Here is a 17,742-nt window from a genome sequence, read left to right on the forward strand (position 1 = left end):
GTAATAGTTCGTTGTTTTCATCTTATGTTTTAAAATATACGGCATTTTCTATTGAGATTAATATCACTGATTTTATACTAAAATTGTTTATAGATTCATCTAGAATTAGGCTTTATTTTCTGTTGAGTGATGCTAAGCACTGAGTTTTAAGAAACTAATTCAATATAGTTTTATCCCTCAAACTTCTTTGGTACAAGCTTTAGCTCACAATTTAAACAGACAAAACACTGAAGTGTAGTATAATGCCCCAATTTAAACAGATACCCTTTAGAAAATGGGAATTTTCTTCTGGGCTTGTAGCAATACATTCCTAAAATTCCTCAGATGAGTGTTACTCCTTGAGGATATCCAAAATTAAGGCTGGATTAAAAAACCAGCTGTGTTACATTTTTGCCCCCAGTATTAATACTTCATTGAAATTTTTATGCTATGATTTCACAATAATATCCTCTGATTATTGTATAAGCCCCTTATCGCTTAAGCAGAACCTGACTGACCTTTAAAAGATGTATATAGGTCAAGAAACGGCCTATTCCCAGAATGTTCTACTCTGGTTCAGTAACTAAAGTTTAAGCCTTCTGCTATATGGTTTTAGTGACTAAATTAATTAGTTAACTCTAAAAGAATGAAACATTACATCATTCATGCACTGGGAGTGTCAGGGATGAATAAAGCATGGTTAAAGAAAGGTGCCACCCAGACTAAGGAAATGAATCCTAATATATTTGGGAAACTTACCCATTCTGTACATCCACCACTAATGCTCGAGGCTCCCGGAGTCCTGAGTTCACCAACACAGTGCGGTAAGCCCCGTTGAGCTTTGACACTTCAATAGTATCCCTTCCCTTATCACACCAGTACAGGTTTCCACCCACCCAGTCCACAGCCAGTCCATCGGGATTGCTTAGCCCAGTACGGTGTAGAACCTGGAAGTGTAGAGGAGAAGACAACAACAATTTGGATATTAAAGGAATCCAAAAAGGAGGAACTGTAGTGGCCTGCCAGCAGAGCTGGCAGCAGAGTCAGACAGTGAGGAGGTTGCGGGGAGCATGGGCCAGTCCTGGAGGCTGGGGAAGGAGGGCTCTGTGTGGGAGGCAGAGACGGGGCCAAGGCCATCTAGCAGTGATCAGGGGCCTGTGAAGCTAGACAGCAGTGAGGGAGAGGAACAGATAGAGCCTGTTCCCAGTGTGCGCATGCACAGAGCTGCCAGAAGAAAAGAACAGCTCAGAAATCAGGGTAGACTTGGGAGTAAACTCACAGGAGGAAGGTGATTGACCCCTCCCAGAGGAAATAAAAGAGGGGCAAAAAGGAAGTGGGCTTTTGCCGGAAGCAATACATTTGTTCGGTTGTTAGATTCATTTCAGGAGTGTGAAGATCTGTTTGTGAATCTCAGAGACTCTGTGCCCAGTCTTTCCTTGCACATCACCTTATTTGGAAAATATTTGTATGGCCGCTTTCCAAGATAGATAAGGTCTGTAGTCATACATATTCCTTTGAAAGACTGTTTGCCAGGCCTTGCTGAATGTGAATGAGAGGAATTCACAATCGTTTAATAAAAAGGGTTTTGTCGGGACCAGGACTCTGCCTCGTGCTTTTTGGGGAAGCCCAGGTCAGAAAGGAACTAGGACCTCTCTCCTATGAGGGACCAGCCTTGCTTGCCTTAGAATGGGAAAGGATAAGAGTTTCTTGAGTCTGGAATGGAAAACTAGAAGAGCTGATCGTCCCCCTTCAGAAAGGAGCACCGGTTTCAGCCAGAAGGCAAACAGGCCAAATGGAAGAGGAAACACACCTGTACATTGCTGCCATTGATGTTCATGCGGCGGATCATACTGCCCTGTGTGGTGACATCAGTCCAGTAGATCATTTGTTCCCGGTAGTCAAAGTCCAAAGCTACAGCGTTGTTCAGCCCCTAAATCCATCAAGGGAAAAAAAAAACCATAAACAAACATTCTTACATGTGGCCATTCCAGAATCTGTTCAGGTGTTATATTTGGCTCTCACCCCCCCCCCCTCCACATTACCTGTTTAAGCAATGTATAGTTGGAGCCATCCAGACTAAGCTTTCTTAGGTAGTACCGATTCGCAAAAATCAAGAAAGGTTCATCATCTGTTAAAGGAATCAAAGTTCAGAGGATCACTAAAAGCTACGCACTCCCAGTGCTCCTCTAATTTCCTCATTTGTCACCTTCCTATCACTTGAAAATTGAATCTGCTATGTCGGTGCAGAAAGATACTTCAATCTCTCCCATTATTCAGGAGATACAACATTTAAGATCTTGAAAGGGACAATAGGGGATTTAAAAAGTTTATTTACAGCAGAGGTGTCAAACTTGATTTCATTGAAGGCCGTCACATCAGGGTTGTGTTTCACCTCCAGGGGCCGGGGTGGCAATGGCCAGGATGGGCATGGCCAGCTCAATATCACTCAAGTTGGGGGATGCCTTTGGTGGCCCGAGTGCTCTGCCAGGGAAAATGGGCTCCTGAGCTCCGTTTTTGGCTACCCCGGCCTCCTGTAACCCTCTGCCAGTGAAAACGGCTCCATTTTCACTGGAAGAGGGTTGCAGGAGGACGGGGCAGCCGAAAACGGAGCTCGGGAGCCCGCTTTTGCTGGCAGAAGCACCACAGGCAGGTTTTTCACTGCCTCTATGGCAGTCTGGATCTAAGTACTCTAGGGGCCAGATCCGGGCCCCAGGCCTTGAGTTTGACACCCTTGATTTACGGGAAGCAGGGAACTATGATATGCAATTCAACTTATGGCTGGTAACTTAGTGACCATTCAAAGTTACAATGTTCCTTCCCTTGGCTACTTGGGATTTGGATTCAAAGTTCTGACAGCTGCTCTACCACCCCAGAGTTACGTAATTGCATTTTGGGTGCTCAGTATTTATAGCCATGTTCATGTGGCTTGGATTTACAATGTTGTTTCTTTTTTGCCTAAAATTGGAATTTACTTATGGTTTCCGGCTTATATGACCATAACCTCAAGTTTAGTTGTGGCTATAAGTCGAAGCCTACCTGTACGGGCATGTGAAGATGATAACTGCTATATTTGTAACTTCTGCAAAGAAGATTGGAAGTTGCTCTTCCAAATATCTTTTCCTTGTTTTTTTAAATTGTTCTTCACTTTTTCTTTTACCCCTTTATCATCTTAGCTCAGTGGCTAAGATGCTGAGATTGTCGATCAGAAAGGTTGGCAGTTCAGCGGTTCAGATCCCTAGCGCCGCATAGCGGAGTGAGCTCCCGTTACTTGTCCCAACTTCTGCCAACCTAGCAGTTTGAAAGCACGTAAAAATGCAAGTAGAAAAATAGGGACCACTTTGGTGGGAAGGTAACAGCAATCCATGCCCCTTTGGTGTTTAGTCAAACTGGTCACATGACTACGGAGACGTCTTTGGACAGTGCTGGCTCTTCAGCTTTGAAACGGAGATGAGCACCGCCCCCTAGAGTCAGGATCGAGTAGCATATAAGTGCAAGGGGAACCTTTACTTTTAATCTTTTTTAAAATTTCTTCTTCATTGTTTCTATGTTTTTAAAAATCTTTGTAAAGTTTTCTTTTAATATAAATTATTTTAAAAAAATAAAAATAAAAAGAAGCAGGACTGACAATTCTCTGAACCAGACACAAAGAGAAGCTATGGACTCAGACTGAGAAAAGAGTAGAACAACATTGTTCAGTGTCTCACATTTAAAGCTGGAATTTCTAGGAAAAAAGAAATGCAGGTAAGAGGAAGGAAGAGTTTGTGCTTTGAGATAAATAATTATTTTTGCAAAAAGAGCTCTTTATGTTCTGACCAGGTTTGTCTTAAATTGTTTCTTTTTTTGTGCTTGCTGCTGAGTCAAGTCTAATGTCCCAATTTACAATTTAGAAAAAATCGATTGTGTATCCTTGGTCTTGCATTACAATTCATCAGGCTGACTAGGAACATGGTAATTTTTTTATAGTGCTTTGGTAGTCTGTATCTTTAATTGCATCATCTTCCGTATTGCAAGGGGGGAAGTGTTTGTTTAGAGTGGCCCAGCATAAGCTTGTCATCTGCCTGGAGCGTTGTTTTTTTTAAATTATGGATTTTCTGTTTAGCTGCTGATCAAAGAACTCACCTAACTCCTTTTCTACAATGTTGCATATATAAAATTTAAGGTTTAAAATTAAATGGCAGTTTTATATTTATCTCTTTTTTTAAAGCAAAAAAAAAAAAGTTTATCAGTAGTAAAGTTGGGAAATTTCCCAAGCAGGGAATCTAGGGGAAAGAGCCAAAAGGATTAGCATTATTGAAATTATTTCAACTTTTGATACAAAGAAAGAAAGGATACCAGGTGAGGTGTCCCCTGAAAGATACTGAGTGACAGCAGGAATTATGAAGTTACTAACTCAGCAGGTGGTGGGCTTTGAGTGTTAAACCCAGATGGCTTCTCAGATAAACACAGCCCATGCTACCTATATAAATACAATAGTGGCATTCACCAGTTTTTTCATTAGAAATCGTTTGAAGTAGAAAAAGTAGTTCCAAATTTGACATGCATTGTTCTGGCTCACTAGAATGGCGGGTAGTCGTTGACTTATGATCACAATTGAGCCCAAAATTTCTGTTGCTAAGTGGGACATTTGTTAAGTGAGTTTTGCCCCGCTTTATGTCCTTTCTTGCCACAGTTGTTAAGGGAATCACTGTAGTTGTTAAGTTAGTAATATGGTTGTTACGTGAAACTGGCTTTCCCATTCACTCTGCTTGTCAAAAGGTCGCAAAAGGTGATCATGTGATCTCAGGGCATGGCAACCTTCATAAATATGAGTCAGTTGCCAAGTGTTTGAATTCTGATCATGTGACCGTGGGGATGCTGCAATGGTTGCAAGTGAAAAACGGTCATAAGTCACTTTTATGACTTATGGGAATCGTTGCAGTTGTTCAGTTAATAAGATGGTTAAATGAATCTGGCTTCCCCCATTGACATTAGTTGTCAGAAGTTCCCAAAAGGTGATCATATTCCCCAGGGCAGTGCAACCGTCCTATAAAATATGATTGAGTTGAGAAGTGTCTTAATTTTGATCACATGGCTATGAGGATGTTGTAACGGTCGTAAGTATGAAAAATGGTCATAAGTCACTTTGTTTCATGCCATTGTAATTTTGAATACTCACTAAATGAGCTGTTGTAAATCGAGGACTACCTGCATTCTGAAGCTCTTTGGATTATTTCAGAAGTATTCCGAGCCCCGAATACCTCTACTTTGGCTGAACCATAGGACTAATTCCAATGAGGTCAGAAACTACCTAAAAGACACTCTTTCCATTTGTTGTATCTTATTCAAGTCTTGGCCCATCAAAACAGATTTTGCCAAACGCTAAATCTGTGACTCACGCCGTGGTGGAATTCAATTTTTTTAAATACCGGTTTTTGGTGGGCGTGGCAGGGGAAGGAAACTGCAAAATCCCCATTCCCACCACACTCTGGGACCAGTCAGAGGTGGTATTTGCTGGTTCTCCGAACTACTCAAAATTTCCACTACTGATTCTCCAGAACCTGTCAGAACCTGATGAATTTCACCCCTGCTCACGCCCCCAAATAACAAGAACCATCGCAGCTCATAAGAGTTGGCATTACCTGTGACAGCTTTGCAGCTGGTTGGATCATCAGGCTTCAGAATGTAACCATCTGCACACATGCACTTGAAGCTTCCATGAGTGTTGATGCAAATCTGGCTGCAGGGGAAGGTGGTTGTGCACTCATCAATGTCAATGCAAGTCTTGCCATCATACTTCAGCTGGAACCCAGGGCGGCATCTGCACTGCAGGGGCAGCAGAAAGTCATTACATGTTTATAGGGAGGGCCCTAGGAAATGCAATCTCTCTCTTGCTCACTGGGGGGGAAAAATATTTTTTTTCTCCCTGACTTTGTCCTACAACAAACTCAACTGGCAGGCTATGGATAGGCAGAAGATACATATGGATCTCTTGATAGTTCTCAACCAGGATCAATCATTCCCAACTAGTCAATTGTAAGAGTAAATTTTTCCCTTCAGCAATTCCACTGAAGACCGTGAGAGCCTGAAACCTTTCCAAGGACATTATACCAGGTGTGGCGTTGAAGCAGATGGTTCCCATAAGAAAGTGAACTTGTTTACATGGACTACGTAAGAGGTTGGGGGTTTGGCTGGGGAAAGTATTGTTTAAGTCTATGAACTGGTGTCTGGGAATCTCAGAATTTTGCTTCAACATTACCATGCAGTGTATTCAATAGACAGTAAGAAATTCCGAAACGGAATGAATCTGGAGTTTTATTTGGATTCTTGAGCTGGATGTTGGCAGATTTCTAGTGAATGCCTCATTATATTCAATCTAGGTGCAGATGTCTGAGCTGTAAAATCTGTATTTCTACATGTAGAAATATTTTATTTATTTGACATAAAGTACTGAAGGTTTTATGGCATATCAAAGTAAATTCAACAAATATGGCCAATACCTGCATCTTCCTGAACCTGTCATATATTTTGTCCATTAATTTATAGCTTCATGGTGGGGAAACTTAACAATAAAGTATATAACTGATAGGTTTCTGGCTCCAACAGTACATCAAAATCTACCACTTCTAAGTGCCTGGCGGGAGGGCTGGTCTTGATACATCCTCTTCCCCAAAACAGAGAAAAAGAAACTACATCCCAACCTTGTAGCCAATTTTGAGGTCCTCACACTCCTGGGAGCAGCCAGTCTGCTTCTTGTTCAGGCACTCATTGATGAAACAGTTCAGCTCATCAGAGCCATCACCACAGTCATCGTTGTTGTCACAAAGCAAATTGTTGGAGATGCACTGCTCATTGTGGCAGAGATAAAAGGTATCATTGCACTTGCTCTCTGAAATGATAGTGAGAAGTCATTAGGACTGATCTCAAAGCAGTGGGTTTTCCTCACACACACCATGTTGCTTTCCATATTTACACCTTCAAAGCCATCCCAGAAGAGCTAACGAGCACAACCTTCTCTGCATGTGCGTCAACTATGTTTTCAGCCATAGTTGTATATTTAAACAATCTTCTGTAAACATGACACCCAAAAGGTTTCATCACAAAGCATGATCTCCCCCCCCTAAAAGTATATCACTATCCGTAATATTACACACAATTTAATAAAAAGTACTTAATGCTAAAAAGACCTCACTATCGAAACAACATATTATCATTAATAATTAAAGCTTAGATTGAACTCTAATTTGTTCACTCAAAGAGTACAAGCAGTTATTTTGCCCAATTCTGTTCCAATTAGGTAACAAAACAGCTACAAAATCTTCCTCAGTGTGGAGAATGTACTTATTTATAGCTTTATAAATTAAATATAACTTTTATAGCTTTAAAAATTGAATATGACATTCATCTGTATTCATGGAACAAGTGTAGCAATCAAGACAAGACATCTCTAGGACGTTGTGATCACTCCCATACTAGATAGCAATCTGACTCCTCCCTCTAGATCAGGGCTGTCAAACTTGTGGATGCATAACACATTGGCCATGCCCACCCCCGGTTTAGCAAAGGGAGAAAAAGTTGTGATACATCGCGAGTTTGACACCTCTGTTCTAGATTAATTGAAGATTCCCAATGCATTTCAAAAAGAATATAGAATCCTGCTGCTAGATTACTAATAAACTAGGAACAGCCCAATTAAAAGAGCGCTTCATTTTGTTCTCACTCTTTCTGATCGTGGACTTGCTATAAACCAATAAAAGGTCACCACCCCAACCCCAACCTCCTGGAGACCTACCAGGGCTAGAACATCTTGGATTCTTGGGGGCTTCATCAGATTGGTCATGGCAGTCAAACTCGCCATCACATTCCCAGAGTTTGTTGCTCAAACAGCGGCCATTAGCACAACGGAACTCGTTGGCGCTACAAGTGGGGTACTCTGGGGAAGGTCAAAGGGGAGGGAATAAGAAATCAAACCATGATACAACAGTGTCTCTTTTTATCATGTAACAGGATCAACATACATTTGAAGAACACCCTATTTGCTTTACTGTAAGTAATATTATGCAGCATGCAGAAAAAGTAGTGAGACAATGAAGAGATAAAAATAGGAACCTGACCAATCTAATTAAAACCAGCACTATTTACTGTACTTCTCCATATTGTTCTATCCTTGCAAATAATCCTTTCTTCCATAATATCAATTCATACATTTTCATTCCTTAACATTCCCACCTCTTTCTCTTTTTGAGGTTTTCATCAACTCTGCCCCAACCACAACTTCCTTCCCTTCTGTTCTGTAATTTGATCCCCATTTATACTCTCCACATAACCAAACTACCTAAACATAATTCTTCCATATGAATTACTCAATTTTGTATTCAGTCTATATTCATTCAGCACTTATACATTCCTGGCCTCTCTTCTATTTTATGATATACACTTCTTCAGTATCCCAAACCAGCTGCATTCAACTTATTTTTATGTTTCTCCTGCCAGCCCTAAATCTCATTTCCAAGCGACAAAGTGGATATAGCCATCCATGACCATTTTCACTTCTTTTGAGAAACATACTAGATACTAACCGCTTACCAGCATTTTCATGTATTAGAAACATCTCCATTTTCCCACCTTCAATTAGCATTCCACTGATGTACACAAATTCATCAACTTGCTCTGGGTTTTCACCATTTATGTCTAACCTGCAATTTTTCATTCCATTTTTCTTGTCAAGCACAACTACTTTGCTATTTGATAGATCAATTTTCAGGCTCCTACCCTTCACTCCATCCTGGAATTTATATAACATTTACTAAAAACATTTTGAGTTTTCAGCAGGCAACATGGCATTGTCTGTATATCAAAATATGTACACGTTTATAACTCTGACCAATACACCTTTGCAGCAGCCTTACAATTTATTCATAAATATACTAAACAGATTAAATATCAGACATCTGTGTTACACACGCATCCAGGTTAGGCTTATAGTCATTCACTTATGCACATGCAGATCTCACAGTCCCTTATGTTTTATGTGTGGGATTCCCAAATAGGTGTGTCTGAAACATGCATATAAAACACTCAGCCATAGTTAACAACTAGGAAATAATTAGGAACACATGCAAATCACTTCCAACCAAACATAGGAACACTTCAAGTTCTGATATATAAAGATCCAATGAATTCAAAGTGGCAGGAAAACTTCACTAGTTACAGTGTCTGTTTGTTCTCCCACACATTTATACAATTATTCTCACCTACCCAAGTCCTTTTCAACCAAACTATCTAGGCATTAGCTGCAACGGTCCACATAACCTTAAAATTGCCAAGTGTGAAAAACACCGAGCTAAAGGAATCAAAACTATCAAATCTAGATCCAGTATGATTAAAAGAATGGGTAGGCTTCTTCCAAAGCCTTGGATTCACAAAATTTATAGTTGTGAATTGATTGGGGAGGGGCCATTCTGTATGTTCAGCACCGGTCCTAGCTTCATTTGTCCGTCTTCATGTGAAGTTTCTCTTTTGAACATTAAAATACACTGCTAAATGACCTAACTTGCAAGGTGAAGCAAAAACGTCTGTGCTATACCTGTTAGCTAAAATTACAGTATGGTCAAGAGATGTCTGGGGCGGTTTCTGGGGCACCAAAACAGCTTGCTCACATGAGAACCACTACAGCAAATTGGCTCTCAGGGAACAATTAGAGTAAGTCTTTCATACATGGTAAAAGTTAATTACAACAGCAATAGCACTTCGAGTTATATACCGCTTCACAGTGCTTTACAGCCCTCTCTAAGCGGTTTACAGAGTCAGCATATTGTCCCCTAACAATCTGGATCCTCATTTTACCCACCTCGGAAGGATGGAAGGCTGAGTCAACCTTGAGCCTGGTGAAATTTGAACTGCCAAACTGCTGGCAGCCAGTGATCAGCAGAAGTAGCCTGCAGTACTGCACTCTAACCACTGCGCCACCACAGCTCTATAATCTAACTTCTTCAAAGCAAGCTATCAAAAAACCCAGCAACTTGTTTCTCAATAAGCACATTTCCCTCAAAGCTCTTAAAAATTATCTACATACTAATATTAAATAATGAATTAAAATTTAATTATTTTGCTTTCAAGTTGATTTGGCAGTAAGAAGATAAAAATTGGCGTACTGTGGCTATTCTCATGGTTAAGTACTAATTCTAGGCACTTACCACAATCTGGGGATTCATCAGAACCATCGCCACAGTCATCATCGTAATCACACACAAAATGTTTTGGGATGCACTGCCGGTTGTTGCACATAAACTCCAGTTCGTCACAAGTGTTGTTGTATACTGAAATCACAGATTACATCTGAAATCAGTTATGTCATTTCCCTCTGTGTAGTTCAGTTCTTTTCACTGGGCCACAATCAGTTTTTATTAATTGCAAACGCATGGCATGTGTACATTTTAATTTAAAAAAAAACCTGTTATCAAATTCATGTAATTACTTCTTTCCACTGTTCATGATACCACTCTAATGGCAGAAAGTAAAGAGGAACTAAAGAGCCTCTTGATGCGGGTGAAGAAGGAGAGTTCAAAAGTTGGCTTGAAACTCAAAATTAAGAAAACTAAGATCATGGCATCCGGTCCTCTCAATTCCTGGCAAATAGATGGGGAAGAAATGGAGGTAGTGACAGATTTTATTTTCCTGGGCTCCAAGTTCACTGCAGATGGGGACTGCAGCCAAGAAATTAAAAGACTTCTCTCTAGCAGAGCGTGTGCTGTTCTATGTGTGGTATTTATGTGGTGCCTGTTGTATGTGGCTTTTTAGATGTTGATTTGGATGTGTTAATGGTTGGCTTTTAAGTCATTAGTTGTCCGTTCCCCTTCTGCCCAGACCTTGCCTTTTAAGTACTTGATAGGCTGGTGGTAAATCATCACTCCTTACCACCAGCCTATCAAGTACTTAAAAGGCAAGAGCTGGGCATCAGGAAAGCTAATGACTTAAAAGCGATAAAGTCAACATATCCCAATCAATATCTAAAAGCCACTTAACAACAGGCACTATAAATACCATACACAAAACAGTGCACATTCTGCTAGAGAAATGTTCCCTGAAGATGGGCTCCAGCATGAGTCCGAAAGCTTGGAAGACAGAACTTCTGGTCCCAGTGACTGACCCAGATTGGATCCTGCAACCATTTTGCTTCTAGACAGCATTTCATCTCCTAGAAAGAAATGATGAAAATTGTTCCCCCTGGCTTTTGGAGATGATTTACCCACCACCACCACTAGAGGCACTGGTGGGTGTCTGCCCCTTCTGAAGAAAGAAGAACATTTCAATTTCACTCTCTCTGGGATGGTGCAAATGATAGATCTCATCCATGATACAATGAAAGTACTGAAACAGAATAAGATGCACCAAAATCCTGTCACTACATGGAATTACTAAGAACATGATCAAAGCAAGATTGATATTTATACAGCTGAATATAAATAACTGCATCATTTTCTTTTTGCTTCTTATGACACTATAGAAATAGGGCATCTAATTAGCTCAACACGTTAGGCCAGTGATGGCGAACCTTTTCGGCACTGAGTGCTCAAACCGGCACATATGTGCATGTGTGAGCATATGCACATGCTAGAATGCCGCAAACCCAAATACAAGCTGGCCAGCGCATGCATGCCTGTTTTTGGGGTGTTTTTCAGGCTATTTTCAGACCGCTTTTCAAGCCGTTTTCATGGGCGTTTTTTGGCCCCCAAATGACCAAAAATGGCCCGAAAAATGGCCTGTTTTTGACCGTTTTCTGGCACTCCAGCGCCTGTGAAGACCAGCTGGCCAGCGCATACGTGCGTGCCGGAAACCAGAAGAGCATCTGGTGACGCATGATAGGTTCACCATCATGGGATTAGGCCCTGATTTATCTGGTAATGGCTATGCGAAATGTATAAAACTGATAAAGGAAGTCAAGTTGATTTTGTAGTCAGTATGTTATTATTTTATCCTGAACTTTCCCAAAACACAATAGGAAAACCAGCCTCTTTCACAAATAGAACCTCACAAAAGCTTCTGATCCAAGTCATCAGAAATGGATGAGGTACCCAACTTTGGCTGATGTCTTATAAAGAGGGATTTGGTACTTATCATTTTTGTTTTCCTTCCTCTATAATAGACAGCCTTTACCACTTAGTCCTTTTCCTGGACACAGTGGGAACTGTATGCCAAACTATATAGGCAAGGTCTTGTTTATAAAGATGAAAAGCAACAGAAGCTTAGCTTGCCTCTTTAAGGTAACCAGCAACATGAATAACAGCAAGAGCTCATCAAACCTCCAGCAGGAGACTGTAATCAAATACAGAACGTTAAGAAGAAGCAATAACTCACAGCATCCAGCAGCCACAGTTTCATCAGCCCCATCAGGACAATCTCTATCTCCATCACATAGCCAGCGTTGTGGGACACACAGGTAGGTGTTTGGGCACTGGAAGTTTCCTGCAGCACAAGTAGTATTACCTAAAGAGGCAAAAAAAAAATTGAACAGGTACTGAGCCTGACAAAATCAAAAGTCAAGAATTTGTGGTTTTTCTCACCACCTTCCCACATTTTTTTTTCACATCGCATGTGCACTTCACACATCCGCCATATTTCTTCAACTGCTGCTGGAATTAAAATAAAATCTTTACTCTCGGCTTTTCTTTTCCTTCCCTTTTACATATTGTTGTTGGTTGTTTTTTTTTTTACTTTCAGGCCATCAAAAATTACTTAAACCAGGAGCAAATTTTTTATTTTCTTTACAAACGTAAAGACTACTTCAGTCAACTGACTTAAGCAGTGTATTAGGAGCATGAGATGAAGCCAATGCAACAGTAAAATACAATAAAAATAAATAAACAATGAAAATGTTCTACAGCGTTCAAGCCCAAAATCCTTCTAAAGAACCCTCAAGCTTCCAGAATGCCATGACAATGGAAGCTACCTTTGCTGGGGGGGGGGGGGGGGGAGGAGGAGGAGGAGAAGAGAGAAAGCAAGCTGTTACAGAAGAGGGGAAGCCTTATCACACATCACTATATGCAGGCAGCTTCAGCAGAAATGTGCTTTGGGCTGGAGCTGTTCTGATCCAGGCTTCCTTGGAAAGCAAGAAGCAAAGTCTTAGTCCCGACAAAACCTCTTTTATTTACAGGACTGTGAATTCCTTTCATTCACAGCCAGCAAGGCTTTAGCAAACAGTCTTTCAAAGGAATGTTTATCCACACGAACCTTATCTCGTTTAGAGCACTGCCAGATAACTAGTTTCCAAGCACAGGGCAAAGCAAAACTTGGCACAGAGTCTCTTATAATCACAAACAGAACTTGGAATGAACAAATTGTTTCCTGCAAAAGCCCACTCCCCGTTAGCTCCTCTTTTGTTTCTTCTGGGAGGGTCCAATCACATCCAATGTATGGCTTTACTTTTAAGTCGACCCTGTTTTCTTAGTTGTTCTTGTCTTCTAACAGCTCTGCGCATGAACACACTGGGAACAGGCTCCAGCTGTTCTTCTGCCTCACTGCTGTCTAACGCCCTCTCTGCCTCTGACGCAGAGCCCTCATCTGAGCTTTCCTCAACCCCCAGGACAGGCCCATGTTCCTCCCCAACCTCCTCACTGTCTGACTCTGCTGCTAGCTCTGCTGGCTGCCTGTGGAGCACAACAGGAACAGGCCAAATCTAAAACAAACTAGGGACTCTCAAACCCTGAGCCATGAGGCTTTACTAAACCAGGACCTTGAATGGCATTTCAGAAACAGAAGGGTAACCAATGCAACTCTCCTAGCTATGGTGTTATATGGCATATTGAACCATATTGAGCCCATTCAAAATAATGGGCGGGCTGAAGCCGATGGTATCCTGAAACTCTACAGTATTGTATTCTGTTAATTTCTGTTGGGAAGACATTTTAAGCACTAGAAACATGACTAGAAATAATTTCACCAGAAATCACGCTATGAATTAGCCATTATTTCAATGTTGCACTGAATTGCGCTCTTTGGGACCATGTATAAGCTACTTGAACTAAAAAATGTTCAATCCATCTTTCAACATCATTACTATTTTTTTTTCTTATGAAGCATCTCTCATCACAATCAAAACCACACAAATTGATTTTTAAACTAGTAAATGGCAGGGATGGGCAAATTAAGGCTCTGGCACCATACCCTACCCCTAGTTTCATTTTGAACACTCTGCATTCCCCTTTAATCACCTTTACTCAAGATCAATGGAAGTTTCCTGCCTTTTTGAGGTAGAAATCACAAGGGTACTATTGCCCAAGTTATAACATAAATTTAACATTTTTTAAAGAAGAAAAACGAAAAATAAATCAAAGAAAAATCTAAACCTGAAAACACATGACAATGGTTATGATAGAAATTTGAATAATTTGAATAATTTCCCCACCCCAAATGTTAGCAATAACATTTGTATATCGTCCCATAGCACTTTACATCCCTCTCTAAGCAGTTTAAAGAGTCAGCCTATTGTCCCCAACAATTTGGGACCTCATTTTACTGACCTCAGAAGGATGGGAGGCAGAATCAATCTTGAGCCAAGTCTCAGCCGAGCTCCAGGCTGTGTGCAGAGTTAGCCCCCAATACTGCATTCTAACCACTTCACCACTACAGACCTTCAATCCTGTCACGTTAAGAGCATCTCCCAGATACCAACTGATTGTTCATCTCATAAAACACTTAATTCCTTTCATGATGTCACAAACACCTTGTTCTTAGCATCAATCACTCAAGCTCTCCCAGAGACTAGATTTCCACCCAATCCCACCCAACTCCCTTCGATGCATCCACATTTTCCTTTTCATATTTTGACTTGTATTTTGTTAAGTTCTAACCATTTTACCACTTTTCCTTCTCCTCCTTTTCAAATCAGGAATAACACTTACGGCAACGGTGGTCTTCATCAGAGCCATCACCACAGTCATCTGCACCATCGCACACCCACTGTTTAGAGATGCACCGATGGTTATTGCATTCAAACTTCACTGGGAAGCAGAACTTATCTGGAAAAAGAAATCAGGGATTGTTATAAGCACTTCCAAACAATTCCAGAGTTTCTCACAAAGAAGTCCATGAAAATGGAACATTTTTTTCCAGATTTATTTAGTGTATGGTCTATTGTATATGGACTAGCAATCTATATCTATATCTATATCTATATCATCTATATCTATCTATCTATCTATCTATCTATCTATCTATCTATCTATCTATCTATCTATCTATCTATCTATAAGCATTTCATCTAGATTAATAGAAGCCAATAAAATATAAATGTTAAAAAGATGTTCAAATACCAATGTCTAGACCAGGGGTCACCAACCTTTTGGACCTTAGGGACCACTAAATTCATAATTTTAAATCCTGCGGACTACTAATATGATCTGTCTAATGACCGGGTGGGTGTGGCCAGGTGGTCATGTGACTGGCTGGGTGTGGCCAATTCGATGTCAATCACATCTACTCGCCCCTTCCCTGCCAGCCACTCCTCGCCTTCCCACCTGGGCTTCTTAGAGTCCCAACAGGAAGCAGTTGTTGGAGCTAAGCAACCACCATGAGAAAGAGTTGGCAAAACACCTGGCTCAGTTCAAATTGGATCTGACCGAGAAGGAGGCTCAGCCAGAGCAACACACTGAGGACTACGAGCATAGGCTTTCCAAGCAGAGGGAAGACCTGCAGGAGTGCAAGGCCAGGTACAGGTGCCTGGAGACTCAGCTGGCTGAGATAGTCAGACAGTTGCAACCCATGATGCAGTCCCACTGGAACAAAGCCCTCCGGCTCTTTGCCACAAGCTGCACTTTCTTCCAGCCTTCGTCCAAAGCCCCAGACCAGGAGGCTGAAGCAGATCCCAAGTCAGAAATTCTGCCCCCCTTTGATCCACACAAAAAGACCCCGAAGGGAGAGACTCTCTGCAGCAACACAAACGTTCATTGCACGTATCCGGCCCAGGGAATGTAGTTTGAGGACCCCTGATTTAGTGCAATATAAAAAGTGCAAGTAATTTTCTGGCCATCTAACACCACTGAAGCGCAGCATCATTTATATTTAAAAAATCAGATACCGGATCGGTATATGCCCTCAGTTTACAGCTGGTCATGATGTCTGATCTACAGTTTAATGTAGGATATAAGAAGTCAGGCTGTGGGTAGAATACAATGCCCCATTTATACAGAGAGTCCCGACAGACACCGTGTGAGATGCAAATCCTATTTGCAAAACAGCCGCTGCTGGCAGCCAGACTACTCTGTAGACTTTCCTGGCTTTCAAAATACGTGGCAAATAAACTGAAAACAAAAACTGGACCTTTTCAGGCACAAAGGACTAGAGAAATCACAACTATTATTCAACTCCCCTCCCCTCCAAATTTACTGACTATTCTATTTATGGAAAAGAAAAACAACGGTGACTTACTGCAGTGGGTTTCATCCTCTCCATTCTCACAGTCATTCTCTTTATCACAAGTCCAGGTCATGGGAATGCATCTCCCACTTGGACAGGCGAAGTAGTTAGCTGGGCACTTAGATTTTCTTGAGCCTAGGAAAGACAATGGGCCGGGATGGAGGGGGAGGGGATAGAAAATGCATTATATTGTATTTTGTTGGTGGGAACAGAGAAAGAGTAGCATTACACAATGATCAGAGGCTTCATATTGGTATCTTTCTTGAGAGACCGCCTCCTGCCAATTACCTCCTCGCGACCTATTAGATCACACAGATTAGGCCTCCTCCGAGTTCCATCCGCCAGTCAGTGTCGACTGGCAACTAAGCGGAGGAGAGCCTTTTCAGTAGTAGCTCCGACCCTATGGAACGATCTCCCCGTGGAGATTCGTACCCTCACCACCCTCCAGATCTTCCGCACAGCCCTCAAGATCTGGCTATCCCGTCAGGTCTGGGGTTAAAGATTATAATCCGTCCCCACTCGAATGATGAATGTTGCTTCTATTTTTAATTATGTATTGTTTTATATGTCATTGTGTGTATTCCCTACCCCATAAGTTGTAAGCCGCCCTGAGTCCCCTCAGGGAAAAGGGCGGCCTATAAATAAACTTATCTATATCTATATCTTTCATATCTTTGCATCAGATAAATGGGTGGATGGAGCAGGCAAAGGAGAAGGGCATTCTACATTTTTCTAGCAACCAAACTTTTCTTAAAAGGTATAATTCAATCTATAGGCAGACTAGCAACCACACACAGAAAGACAGACACACACACACACATACAAACACAATCACTCCTCTACATTTTCTATTCAGAAGCCCCTAGAGTAACTTACAAGCAATCTAAAATGTAGCAGAAAAATCCATATAAAATAAACACATCGCTAAAAATACCCTATAGCAATAAAAACAATCAGTGTGCTCTACTGATTCCAAAAAATTACAATTACTTATGTTGCGTCTTCCAAGATAGCAATTGTCTGAATAGTTTAAAGAGTAAGGCAAAGGTCCCTGGTCTCACTATAAGCTCCCCACCCCCCCTGTAAAACCTCTTTTTTAAGAACAAAAGGAATATAGAGTACAGACTTAATAGATGGAGCATGTGTGCAGGTAGATTCAAATGGCAGTTCTTCTTTTGCCGGGGGGGGGGGGGCGGATGGGCAGGGTAGATCAAGTGAGACCTGAATGGTGTCAGTGTGTGTGTCTGTGTGTGTGTGTTTTTTTCTTCCTGACTGTTCACTTTTTAGATCATCCTTCCCTTTCCCAAGATAGTGGAGTGGGAAAGATAAGGTGACCAAGGAAGGATTCTTCTCTCGCTTAATGGCTAAACAAGC

At 41.2% G+C, this 17,742-nt stretch overlaps 1 protein-coding gene across 1 annotated transcript in view; it reads right to left on the reverse strand.

The window, feature by feature from the left end:
* The window catches only part of LRP1 (LDL receptor related protein 1), a 338,552-nt gene that overhangs the window by 43,404 nt on the left and 277,406 nt on the right, over nucleotides 1–17,742 (reverse strand). The window contains exons 51-60 of the mRNA XM_087710610.1: nucleotides 16,381–16,503; nucleotides 14,856–14,972; nucleotides 12,313–12,441; nucleotides 10,152–10,274; nucleotides 7,748–7,888; nucleotides 6,657–6,844; nucleotides 5,598–5,781; nucleotides 2,022–2,107; nucleotides 1,790–1,909; nucleotides 739–926 (exon numbers count right to left, since the gene is read on the reverse strand). Coding sequence (XP_087566736.1) covers nucleotides 739–926; nucleotides 1,790–1,909; nucleotides 2,022–2,107; nucleotides 5,598–5,781; nucleotides 6,657–6,844; nucleotides 7,748–7,888; nucleotides 10,152–10,274; nucleotides 12,313–12,441; nucleotides 14,856–14,972; nucleotides 16,381–16,503 — 1,399 coding nt within the window. The remainder of the gene's footprint in view (nucleotides 1–738; nucleotides 927–1,789; nucleotides 1,910–2,021; nucleotides 2,108–5,597; nucleotides 5,782–6,656; nucleotides 6,845–7,747; nucleotides 7,889–10,151; nucleotides 10,275–12,312; nucleotides 12,442–14,855; nucleotides 14,973–16,380; nucleotides 16,504–17,742) is intronic.

The sequence above is a fragment of the Thamnophis sirtalis genome, unplaced genomic scaffold (genome assembly GCF_051295495.1).
Source record: "Thamnophis sirtalis isolate CommonGarterSnake01/CBP01778 unplaced genomic scaffold, rThaSir2_p1.2 scaffold_3, whole genome shotgun sequence".
Classification (NCBI taxonomy): domain Eukaryota; kingdom Metazoa; phylum Chordata; class Lepidosauria; order Squamata; family Natricidae; genus Thamnophis; species Thamnophis sirtalis.